At 34.6% G+C, this 13,282-nt stretch overlaps 1 protein-coding gene across 1 annotated transcript in view; it reads right to left on the reverse strand.

Annotated features, from left to right (window-relative positions):
* Nucleotides 1-1,264: 1,264 nt before the first annotated feature.
* CHIC2 (cysteine rich hydrophobic domain 2) overlaps nucleotides 1,265-13,282 on the reverse strand; it is a gene marked incomplete at its 5' end in the record, with an annotated part of 24,026 nt that continues 12,008 nt past the window's right edge. Inside the window, 3 exons of the mRNA XM_031055718.1 lie at nucleotides 1,265-8,440; nucleotides 11,372-11,431; nucleotides 11,598-11,654. Of these exons, the coding sequence (XP_030911578.1) occupies nucleotides 8,390-8,440; nucleotides 11,372-11,431; nucleotides 11,598-11,654 (168 nt within the window). The remainder of the gene's footprint in view (nucleotides 8,441-11,371; nucleotides 11,432-11,597; nucleotides 11,655-13,282) is intronic.

The following is a 13,282-nucleotide window of genomic DNA, read 5'->3' on the forward strand; positions in this document are numbered from 1 at the left end:
CCCGCTCCCGCAGCTGGGCCGGAGGCGGCCCGCAGACCGCTCTCGGCACATTTCTTCATTTCTCACTTGAGTGCCCTTCTTTAGTTCCCTTTCAACTGCCCACTTTATATCGGCTTCATTACACCACCGCTCCATTTGTGATGTAAATCGGGAAACTCAGGGAAGTTTTTCTTTTGGCCTTGTCTACGGAAGAATACCGAGAGGTATTCAAAACGTATTAACACAAATCAATGGCACCAATAAAAGCAAAATCTCCTTAGCAACATAATCTTGATTGCAAAAGGAGAACTGAGAGCATTTAGCAGAACAGTGGCCCACATGGAATACGCATTTGTCTAGAAGAATGCAGCACAAAGCCTAAAAGAGAGATGCTGAAAAAATCCAAAATTAACTCACACTGAACAGTTACTCTTTTTTTCAAAAGTACACAATTGGCTACATTAAATCTATCGTGCGCTTTTCTGCTCAGCAACATTGTATCTACCGCTTTGCAAGCCCACATTACAACACCCGGAATGCTTCACAGCGCCGGGTAGGAGCACCCCTCCCCACCCGCACGTTGGGACATGGGCATGTCTAACACACCTCTCATACATGCTAGAGACATTATACCCACACACTTTATAAAGAGACTGCCAAGACTGCCATACTAGAGTAACCAACCACCTTAAAACGTTTAATACAAGGAAAAGCTGCTGGCTGATGAGAACCAAGGCCATCCTCGGCATGGCGGAGAGCACAGACTTAGTTTTTGTTCATCAGGTTCAGGTTAACCAGCATTTCATATTGAATGGTCTGAAAAACACGTGAATTGCATGGATGAGAATGATTCCTTTCTGAATAGGTGGTGTCTGCCTCAACTAGATGGAAACCCTATCTTGAGAGCACATGCAAATAAAACATAAAAGCTTAAAAAAAGACAGTTTCAAAATCACCATTCAACCGTAATGATAGTACATTTAATAAATCCTACTAATTGGGCTTGAAATGTTTAAAGGACTCCATATATGGACCTAATGAAAAACCAGTTTGAAAAACTTACAGCAGGCAATGCCTGTAATTTGGTAACTCCAGTCCTAGAGTCACCTAAATTACCCAAAATCGTTTTCTCTCCCCTCTCACCCACTCCCCCACTTAAAGTATCAACTGGAAGTTAGACGAGACCATTGCACAATACAGCAGTTTCTCAAGTTTTTCCTTTTCTTCCTCTCCCTACCACACCCTCCCCCCCCAACACAGATGAAAAACTGTAAGGCTTAGAAGATAGGTTAAACAAGTATTTTATTAGTATATAATACATACAACTTAAGAAATGCTTTAAAAAAGTTATATTGGAGTCCTTTCCAATTCTGGGTCAGGTCAGGAAAAACCAATGTCGATGTATTAAATATTATTCTATAATTCAACAATAGATTAACCTCAGTAATTTATCAGACATGGTTAAATATTCTTAAATATGCATATATACAATTGTGCAGCCTTAAAAAAGTCCTTTAATTCCTATCTTCTCCTCCCAAAGCTGTGCACCCTGTAAACACAGTGCTGGCTTCTAAGCTTTGAGCCTCTCATCTGGACTTAGGATACTTGAAGAGGAATGTTACAATAGTGGAAATAACAGCAAACCTATCTTTCTAAACTCTTTGTGAGAGGAGAGATGCCCAACAGGCAAAATTAACATCAAGTCTCTCTATAAGTAGCAGCTTCTTTAATTTCCAGTTTTAGGTTCAATTATTGCTTACACATTTTCTGCTTGAAATGGATTTTTAACACACTCCAAAATATTGGGTTTTAAGCTTTCCCTCTTGATGGCAACATCTTTTCAGTGACTTATTGACCATTACTGCTTCATACATTTAACAGGTCTTTCCTAAGCACATGCAGTCCAATGCAAGTCTCTGCAAATTCTTTTAATGCAACATGAGTTACACATGGTCTAATTTAGCACACAACATTTAGGCACTGTTTTGTAGTTTACTATTCTCTTTCAAATTTATGTTTGGAACGAGTTCATATTCTGATTGCCAGACTCCATCCTTTACGAAAACAAGAGTCTGGGTTAGACCTTTCAAATCAGGAACTGTTTTCACATTCCCTGTTATCTCACTGAACCAAACTGTTAATTGACAATATTAACCAGTAGGTAAACTGCATATCCTAACCAGTTAGAAAGCCTATTGCTAGCATAAAAGGATGAGAGATACACACTTGGAGTGGATGAGTTAGATATTTATATCAGTACAATGAAACCAGTTTAAACATACAGCCACTAAAAATATCAGTTACATTGTATCAGAATATGACTTTTTGAAACATTTCTAAACATGACTTAAAAAATGTATTCATAAACCTAAAATACTGTAACAAAAAAAGTCTTCAGCTGACTACTAAGTCTAGTTTTCAACATGAAGCAAAGTAACTTTCATTTATTAAGCTATAAATGAGGAGGAAACAAGAAGAAAAAAGCATGTTTCAATAAACATCATAAAAATCTATTTGTTCTCTCAAAGTGAGCATTTGTCAATGGTTCCCTTCTCCGTAAAAACTACAATTAACTACAAAAGTCTTACTTACCTGAATACAAATTGTACTAACTGGATCCTACTTGTGGGCCTTAGATATACCGTCACATGACAGGAGCTGTCTGGACAGGTCAAGAATTTTCTTTGGAAACAATTAGTCATGCATTACAGGCTACAGCTTAGGAAAAGACTGTTCTGCACTCAGCGCAGCTCTCATCAGCAATTCCATTTTGGTCAGGCTATTTTAAATGAAGAGATGCTGAGTTTAGAAGGAAGCTTACCTTCCGCATTATTATTCTGCATGATAGCAGAATTGTCTATCAACTAGAGCATAACCAAAATAAATCAATCACACGCCAAAATAAAAAAGAGAACAGAAGTTAACGCACAGTCTACATAGCTACTGCAATGGACTGCTGGCTTTTGCTTAACTCACACCATTCAATACCATTTCATTCAGTTCAAAATTATTTTCTGCCATACTCACAGAACTCTAAACCTAATCTTCAAATCCAATCTTTTCAGTGCTGCTTCTCCTAATTCCTATGTTTCACCTTTTGCCTCACTAAGTTGTTCCTACTGGTCTGTTGTATTTTGAAGAGCCAAGCATTTATGAACCCTTTTCAACAAAATAAATCTTAATGAAATATTAATGAGCTAAACAAACCAGAAGACCTTTTTTGAAGGACAACTTCCATGAAACCAGTAAAATGTAGTTTCATAAAAATGTGTATTACCCATGTGTTATGTGGTAGGGATACATACATACATCAGCACAAGTGTCAACATATGACCTTTCATGCAAGGAATTGGGCGTTATAATTTTTCAAACATGGTTTCTAACTCAGCCTACACTGACTGACATATCAGAAAGATGAAAGTTCAAAAAGTAATGAACTGCAAAGTACTGTTACCAACAAAACAGTCCAAATGGATAGCTAATGAAGAAGAAATGCATGGTTTTAGCAGTGACTTTTTTTCACTTCTAGAGTACTTTGCCCCTTGAAATTATTCTGCTTTCTTAAGAAGAATGATACTGGTTTCTTAGTACACCAGTATCCCTTGATTCATCCAGCCTACAGAGAAAACTTTACAAAGAATAAACACAGGAGTTAAGAAGGTAGCACCATTAGAAATAATCACTCCATCCAAATCAGAAAAAACCCCCTTCATTTATCCTTATCCAACATACTTTGACATTTAGCAGCCTAGTAATACAGGGTAAAAGAAGCTCTCATAACTTTATATTGGGAACATTCATAATGGTCATGCATATTACAATCAAGTTTCTAGGGTGACATTTGCAAAGTAAGCCTTCATGCAGATAGGCATTCAGCTCATTAATTCCAAGTTCGTATTTCCTATTAGTCCCTGAGAAGTTAATATTTCTACCTACAATATGGCTATTAAAGGCATTATAATGATCATACACTTAGCTGTTTGTCATGGAAATGCAACATGGCTATAGGGAGAAGCACAGAAATTACAGCAAATTAGCAGTGATGAATACAGATTTCTGAAATGCTTTCTTTTCATAAGCAAGGTTGCTGAAGAGCAACATAAATTATTTTAGTCACAGGTACAAAAGTAGCCAGTGCCACTTATCCTTAATAAGTCACTACTATGAATCCAAGACATTTGAAGCTCTGAGACCTCTCTAATTGAGTGTTTCCTTTACACAAAATCATCTGGATTTTGACCTAATGTAGGGTCATCATGATCCTTATTTTAATTACTCAACAGCAGTGCTGGGAGAACTTAAAAGAACCACGGATTTTCTTTGCTTAACAAGTCTTTCACCTCTTCAATTAAAGTGATCTCTTTAAACTGTTCAGAATTCAAATGGGGGTTTTGGTGGACAATTTGCATTATTGCCAGCTGCTCAAAACCCATAAACTAGGGCTACAAAACAAGGGGACCAATTTAAAATTAAGACTTTAGGGTGGGGGGTGGAGGGAAGGGAAAAAAGACAAGTTCTTTTTCCTTGGCTCCTGACTTCTAAGCAGGTACAGATTGCATTTTAAAGCTCTTCCCACAATCTCTGGGGCTAAATAATGACTTTCAGAAAAAAAAAAAATTAAAACTGACTTTTAAGTAAGCCTGTGTCTGAGAGACAGTGTATTACATTTAAACATCATGGTCTTGAGAATTACAAAAACATATCATTTAACAAATTTATTCAGAGATTAAAATTTACATCTAAGTACTGTAAAAAGTTTTTACAAACTATTTTTCTTGGGTTTAAGTATCATGGGAAATTCTGGGTTTGCATAAATAGTTTATTAAAATTACTCTTACTGACCTATTACAAAAAATGTACTGACTTCCTGTATCTCCATAAACATTTTCATTTCTGGTGAAGTTTGTCAATCCCAATACAAACTTTGAGTCACAACTATTTAACAGCAGATGAGCTCTTCAGAATTCTTTGTGTAGGGTCAGAGAGAAAGTCCTTCTCCCTCAGAATTTATTTCCACCTATGACTAAAAAATTTAAAAGAATTTGTTTCTATTATATTACAGTAAGTAGGAAATCTTTATTCACCAGTAAAAGGCAACTATATCTAAAACTAATAATTAGCTCTCACAGGGATTCATTGATGCTTTCACCATTAGTTCAGCAGGGTACAGACAAAACAGGCATAATTTGCTAAATTATTATGATCAACTTGATACCTAACTTAACTGTTCAAGGAAATTTGAAATAGGTAAGATTATTTATAGGAACTGCTGAGTTGCAAGAAGCTAAACAAGTTAGTATAATGTAATAGTTATTTTAGCAAAGAGTAGGCTGTGTCCTGGAAGTCCTACTATAGCTTCTGGTCTGCTCAAACTGTGCAATTTTGGTCATTGCCAAGTGAAAAAAAAGGTAATATATGTCTTCTCAATAGCAATCAAAATAAATAGATTTAGTATTTCAGAAGCAGCATCAAAAGAAAATCCTGACAACTGCCGCAGGCATTAAACAGTTGATTAAAGCTCCTGCCATCTTCAATTTCCATCACTGTAATTAATGAATTGAAAGGAATTGCATGAAAATGTTTTGTAACATTCTTACTAGGTGAGTGTACTACTTCTTCAGGAGAGTACCACTTCTGAGATAAAATTCATCTCTCAATATAGGCATTTTCTCAAATTTCCTGATTATATTTTAAGTCAGAGACATTGTATTAATAAAATATCCAAAATACTTTTTGAGGGAGTAAGTCTGGCCTCCTTACAAAGAGATTTAACTTTTTAGTTGCTCGGAGCTCTGCTTTGGATCTCTATTTTATTTCTTAAAGAGAAAGTCACAGGTATAATATAGAATTGCCTGCTAACCAAGCCTATGACTGCTGATGCACCTAGAAGAAGACAAGATCTTAAACATCACTACTGTTCATGTGGAAGCTTTACTAACGGGATACTCTGTAAACCTGTAAGCTACACTCTGTTCACTGCTCTGGTCTCAGCACACATCACATCCAAAGCAGCTTTACTGTCCCTGGGTTTGGGTGCTGCTGCCAAGGTAGCTGTGGATGTGGACAGAACATACTATGGGAAGTTTGAGAAGTAAACTAAGGCAAATAGCTGCTATGGACATATCAGAAGCCACATCCTCCAGCAGAGTGAAGGGATAGGTTTCCACATCAGTGGAAAACTGCATCCACGACACAAATTATCTCTATAGTCAAATGAATTTTTTTATAAAATTTAGGCCTCATATGATTCAATATTCATTTTATTGAAAACTGACACAAAAGAAATCAATTATATTTCTGGTCATATGTATTTATCGCCAGTTATCACTTCTGTTCAATTCCAGCCTCTCCTCTGCACCTCCAATCTCCCCCGTCTCTGCTGCCATCAATGTTAGGTTTCTGTCCTCCCACAGGCTGAAACTGGTCCAAGGTTATAATTAATACTTCTGGGTGAGAGTAGTGCAGCAGACCCAGATTTGTACTGAAGAAGAGGTTGAAATTGATTTTTAGAAAATTATAAGCAGTTACTTCGTAGAGAAAGCATGGGTGGTACTCAGAAGACTGAGGCCAGCACAAAACTGGGATTTGTTAATGAAAAATCATATTCTGTCAAGTCAAAGAAACACCCTTGTAGGCTCGTATGAAAAGTATAGCTGAGCTATTTTCAAAGTGAACAGTAGGAATCCACTGTGCAGATGAAAGCTGTGCAAAAAATGAATTTTGGTAACAGATAAAGAAGGCTTAGATTTAAGAAAACTTAAAACTTTCTAGACCACTCCCACTATGAACAATTTAGGAATATAATACTCACTAGGGAATATTTTACAGAGAATAAATATTTTGAAGACATAGAAAAATAGTTCACAGCATCAAGGTACCTGTAATACATGACCTTGAAATAAAACTTGTATTTAAAAGATTAAAAAGAGAAGACTATTCTTGTAGTGGTATCAACTTTTCATTCATACAAATATTAAGCAGAGTATATCTGGTTTTTTAATATATTCACATTATTGCTTGCTAACACAACTGTACAAGGAACATGTTCTTAACTTACATCAATTTTGTGTACAGTAATTTCAGACACCTAAGTAAATTTTACAGTTATGAGAGTTGCAAGTAAAAAACCCCAAAAGCTATGTGTGAAGATATGTAAAACTAAAGTATAATCAGAAGAAATGAAATACAACTGGCCTGACCCAAGCATACATCATGTATCCAGTTTAAAAGTCTTACACTTGTGCAGAAAATAAACTTTGTAAACCAAAATGAGCAAAAGAAAGGGTGCAATAAATAACTGCCTAACACATTTAAACATACACCATTGCCCAGTGCACCCTGCTTTGATTACTTTAATACATGGCATTTGCATCTGGAACTGCACTGTTCAAGAATTCAATAACTTTTTTCCTGCGTATGTGGCTTTAAAATAAACAAAAACAACCATGAAAGGTTTTCTTGGGCAATTAAGTTTTACTAAAACAAGTCCTTCTGCACCTCTGTGTACAAGATCTGGTAAACAGTATGAATAAAGCTGGTACATGGCAATTGACTGAATTAAAACAGCTACATTATAAAATGCAATAATAATATACTTTTGTGATCTTGAATTCTACTAACCAGATGCATGCAATGCTCTCAGTGATTCTTCTAGTCTGAGTAAAATAATTCCACTTGGCTGCCTTATTTTTTTAAATTTTTTAAAGCCAAACTTTTTCAGAACCAGTTGACAGGACTTCTTCATGAAAAGCATAGAGATTTCTACTGACAATATCTGGATTCCAAAAATCACAGTTTCAAAAATAACTTTGTCTCCTTCTTTTGCTGGAAGAGACTAATCAATATCCCTAAAAGAAATAAAAGTATTTACAATTGACTAGTCACTGACAGAAGCTTCCAAGTATCTTAGAAGGAGCTTCAGCAACTTCAGAATTACTAAAGGAATTTACACAAGGTACAGTCAACCAGTTGTATCATATAGGGATAAAAAAATACCTGTTCACTTGTATATTATTTTCAGTTGTGTATTTATATAATATATATGTACACACGCGCGCGCACACATATAAAAGATCCTTTGAAAATCAAGATACATTAATAAACAGAAGTAGCAAAAGTAAAAATAACTTAAGTAGTAATTAACATTTGTATGAAATTACTTTGCAGAGTTTGACCAAATACACTTAGAACATACTCTTATTAAAAAAAAAAAACCACAAAAAACAACTAACCAACAAAAAAATAAACCAAAACAAACAAACATGAAAACCCAAAACAAACAAACAAAAACCAAATGAAACCACCACAAGATTCTGTAGAACCAAAGTTATGTCACTACCAGGAGAGCACCAAGCAAGGCACCATTGGAAAGACAACATACTTGAATAAGTCTCTATAAATAAATTGAATGCTAATCCGGTCGAAAAATCGGTGTCTTTGGTAAAAATTCTATAAGGATGACCTGTATAAAAAGAAAACAAAAATGTATTACAGATGACAGCAATCCTATTATCTATCACAATTATAATCCACATGGTTTTGGCTTTGGTTTTTTTTTAGTATATCAAGTTGTGATTAAAAACAAAAATCAAGGCATTTGTCTCAGGCAGGAGACCATTACAAAAGTCATGTATGATAAATTGGTTTGGGGTTGAAAACCAATACTCATGGAATAAATTTAACTGGAAAAGTTTGCATACTGATATGAAACACATAAACTGAAGTAAGCTAATTATATTAAAGAATTATTATGCAGTAATTTATTTATTGGGAAAAAATGACAAAAGAGATAAATGCATTCATTAAAAAATAAACTAACAAACCTCTTGAATGCACAGTGCATGAAAAGTTAATTTTCAATTGCAATTTCACTTACTTCAGAATTGTTGTCACTTAATACAAGATTCTAAACCATATTTATAGTTCAATACCTGTATAAAAAAGTGTATCAACTTTTGCAAAGCTCCCATATCTATAAATGTTTAAGTAGCTAAAAAGAATTTGACCAATGTTTTTGTGTGATTATTGTTATGGTCTCAATTCAAATTTAGACTGTATTTTTCTCAGCTAAGTACACTATAGGGTCCACTCCAGAACACAATCCAAGTATTTATCCTCTTTAAATAGGAAGCTTGAAGAAAATGTTGACCTGTGCACGTTCTTTCTTTGGAGACAGTCATAACACAGCAGTATGATCTGATTTATAAACAAACAAATGCATCTGGTACATAAATAAGGATTTTATTTACTTGTAAGGGAAACTCATCTTTTTAACAAGTTAAAAATTATTTCTCAATGTTTGAGATTGTAAAGGAGAATACAACTTAGCTGCTTAGAAAATAAAGACTTCTATCTCAGCAAGTATACAAAGCCTCAGAAAATAAAAGTAAGTCTCCAATCTTATTTTCAAGGCAAGTACTTTCGGAATTACAAATCCTGAAATTAAGTAGGCAAGTTTATCTTTTGAGATATTCAGAAGTGACTTATGTTCAGAAGTAATGCAAACTGCTCATAATCCACTGATCACTGACCTGAGTCAACTACTGGATTCTGTAGAGATACCAGGGCTTCTGATTTTCAGGCAAGTTTTCAAAAAGGGAGCAAGAAGTAAAGCTGAAGCACTGTGTTTATGCCAAAGGTATAAGACTATCTTGTCTTTCTTAATTATTTATTTATTTGTTTATTTATTATTTATCTACTACAATGTATTTCAAACCTCAGTTTGGTGAAGTACCAAGTTTTGGGTACAAGAGTCTAATTTTAATAACCTGTTTAGCAAAAAGTTGAGGATAGGCATCTATTATTTAAAATTAAATCACAATTGTATTAGGGGCAGTTTTTAAAGACACTAGCAAATCAGTTCACTGAAAGCAAGAAAATGTCACACTGAGGTTTTGTAAAAATTTTCTCATTAATATACCCAAAGATAATACCCGACATTTCACAAATTGAAAATAAAATCTTTGCCCTTTATCCTGTGAAACTATATGCCCATGCATATATTATTATAGTAAGCAGGTCAACTGATTTGAAATTATATTTGATAGAATGAATATTCATCTGTAAATGTTGCTGGGCCACAGTATTTACAAACTCACATTATGTTTTTTCCAACTGAATCTGGAGAACATTGGGTTTGACAATGTTTCCTGTAGAAAAATACAGTTTTCAGCAAAATACGAATGCTTCATTTAGGCAAAGCTTAGGTCTATTTTCTGAAATTTGATTTATTCAATTTTCAGCCACACCCATACATCTAACCTAAAAGATTCAGTAGAATAAATTTTACAAAAAAGTACTTATTCAGTGAACTGAATAGAGCCATTCTGTAAAAAATGCTTTTTGAAGACCTTGTATTTCAAGCAAGAGATAAGATCTAGTGGAGGGACAGGGAAAAGGAGAAGACTAAAAGATAAAGATAATTTTAATATAATTTTGAATTTTGAATCACATTGAAAATTTTTATAGGCATTATAGATTTGTTATTTTATAGAACAAAGTGCTGTGTAATGGTAGATAAGTTAGACCTAATGCAGTAGATATTTCTCCAAAGCTAATCTTTATTTTTAAAAAGCTAACCTTCCTCTAGCCTTTAGTAACTACTAAAGCATTAAAAGAAATTATGGAAATTCTAATGTTGTTTACATTTTATCAGATTAATTTCATCCTATCCTATGTACTTCCAAGATATATTGAAAATGGAAATAAGAACAGCACCAAAAAGAACAAGTTGCAAGCAAAACAAACTGAAATCCTACACAGGACATTGTTCATTTTAAATCACATAACTTCTCACTGTATATTTCCAAGATGGGTTTATGGAGTCTCAGCCAAAGACTAAAGCATATTAAAATTCCAGAGACTGACTTGAAAATATTTAATGACACCAACTGGAGATAAAGATACTTTCAATATAGTTGAGGTAAGGGGCAGTTAAAATCTAAAAAAGGTTTAAAGGTTAAAATCTTAAAAAGGAGCTAAAGGTTTCTTAAGCTCCAACAGCTTAGTTGAAAGGTCTTCTTCCATACTTTTGGACTTGATTAGCATTATATAAAATAGCCATATCTGACTTGCTGCGTAACCAAAGTTGTGGTTATTCTTTATACAGCATCTAAAATTTCACACTCCATCAGCACATGTTCAAGCTATTTTATCTTGGCAATTAATTTATTATTTTTCAGAACACAGTGAAGCGTTGTTTCCAAGTCATTCATAACTTTATAAATCAGTCCTGCACATGAAACCATGCATCTGTGAACCGTAGAAAATCCTTGCACTCAGGCGATTAAGCTCCTGACACCTTTACTGATTAATAATCATGAAAAGAATAAGATCAGAAGCAAAATAAATGATCATTTAATAGAGAAACTCACAAAACAGCCCTTTAACTTACATATTCCATCATGTTATTCGTTTCACATTTCCTTTTGCTTAGTCTCCAATGCAAGCACAGCTAGACAAGGAGGAAAGAAAAAGAAGAAAAATGAGCTGTATTTTATTGCAGCACACAGACTAGCCCATTTGTTCACCTTTCATATTTTTCGTTCAACAAAAGCATCTGTTTCCATACTGTGCAATTCAAACTCCAACAGTACGAAGCTGCTCCCTGCGGCACTCACCTTGTGGTATAACCTATTGTTTTCCCATTCTAATAACTTCTCAATCGATCTTCGTGTCTGGAAGACAAATGAGAAAGAATTTTACTCTTGACTGGTTTTAGAAAAACTTTGTTTTGCAGCTGCTTTTGTGTGAAAAGGAGAGAGGTACAGGACAGTGACTGAGTACAAGGTGGTCTGTAGTACGATCAAAACTCGTATGGTATTAAATAGTATCTAGAACAGAAACAACTTTTTGTGATAGCCGAGTAAGTACCTTCAATCACTTCGGAACAAAAACTGTTGATATGTATGCTCTCTGGCTCTTACGGCAGTTTTAACTTTAAATTCACAGAAATTTCAAAGTGATCTAAGTACAAAAAGCAGGAACACTGCTCCCCCATGATCAGTGATCTAAATGTACTGCTTCTAAGGTCAGCATATAAACTCACAAATGTTGCAAACTATTTTGCAGTGCTGTATGCCAAGTGCAAATACACAGTACTCTAAATAAATGAGGAATTTCTGTTACATTTACATCAGATTTTAGAGAGTGAAAAAGCAAATGCAGAAAGTTACAGTAAATTCTGCAAATAAGCATTAGTAAGTTTGTGATCTGTATAGAGAGCAAACCCAATATTTAGGATTCTAAACGAAGGGTTTGCTGCCTGTGTCATCCACACTTGACATTTCAGACAGAGAATCCAGAAAGCTGTTCTGCACAGCTTGTTAAGATTACACATGCTAGAATTAAAGGATGTTCTGTGCTGCAAAGTTTCACAGCATTTTGAATATAATTATTCAGTTATATTTACATTTGAGAAATACGTACTGACATTTATGGTCATTTGACTGCCAGAATATATATTGCTTAGCTCTAAATGGGATTTGCTACAGACAGTGAATAAAAAGAGGATAATTCATGGTGCCAGGTGTTAAGATGAGACCAACAGAGCTGCAGGTGCAAAAGGACGGAGCAATGACAAGGATCAAATACAACTTAGTGCAGCTGCAGCTTCCTCACAAGGCGGAGAGGGGTCAGGGGAAAGGATGAGAAAGCATCTTGCTGTTATTGCTACAAAATACAGTAAATGGACCTTAACAAACCAAACTAAATGCTGTCTGAGAAACAAGAATGTCTGAGCAAAATAAAAATTAGACAACAAATTGTTCATTTCCCCACAAATATTAACATCTTGATTTTCAAACATCCTCTAGTTCAATACTGAAGCAGTTGTACGGAAACACAGCTAAGCATGTACTGTGGTCACATGATTAAAAATTAGATCATTGCTATCTATCAGCATTCATTACAGCAATTTTTTTATTATGTTTTATTTTAAAATCAGAAGCCAAGGAATTATCAAAAGGTGGACATACCACTGACTAATTTATCACATCAATTGGAAATTGAGTATTTTTGGGGTTATTCTTATTATTATGTTTTTAAAGACAGTGCCCTTTAACAATAATCAGTAGACCTCACTTGTTTCTTTGTAAAGATAGCCTTTTAGAGTCTGCTCTCCTTTTAAATGAAAATAGGGCAGCAGTTATGGTCACACTTTTGTTAATTTAGTTGCCAGTCAGCTCCAAATCAAAAGAAAATAAGGCTGCAGAGTGTAATTAACATTCAGTTCAGTCGTTTTGTCCCTTGTCTAGCCCCCAAGCTTTGTTAAAATTGCCATCTGAAATCTGAAGGCTGTAGGGAA

The sequence above is a fragment of the Geospiza fortis genome, unplaced genomic scaffold, assembly GCF_000277835.1.
Source record: "Geospiza fortis unplaced genomic scaffold, GeoFor_1.0 scaffold40, whole genome shotgun sequence".
Lineage (NCBI taxonomy): Eukaryota > Metazoa > Chordata > Aves > Passeriformes > Thraupidae > Geospiza > Geospiza fortis.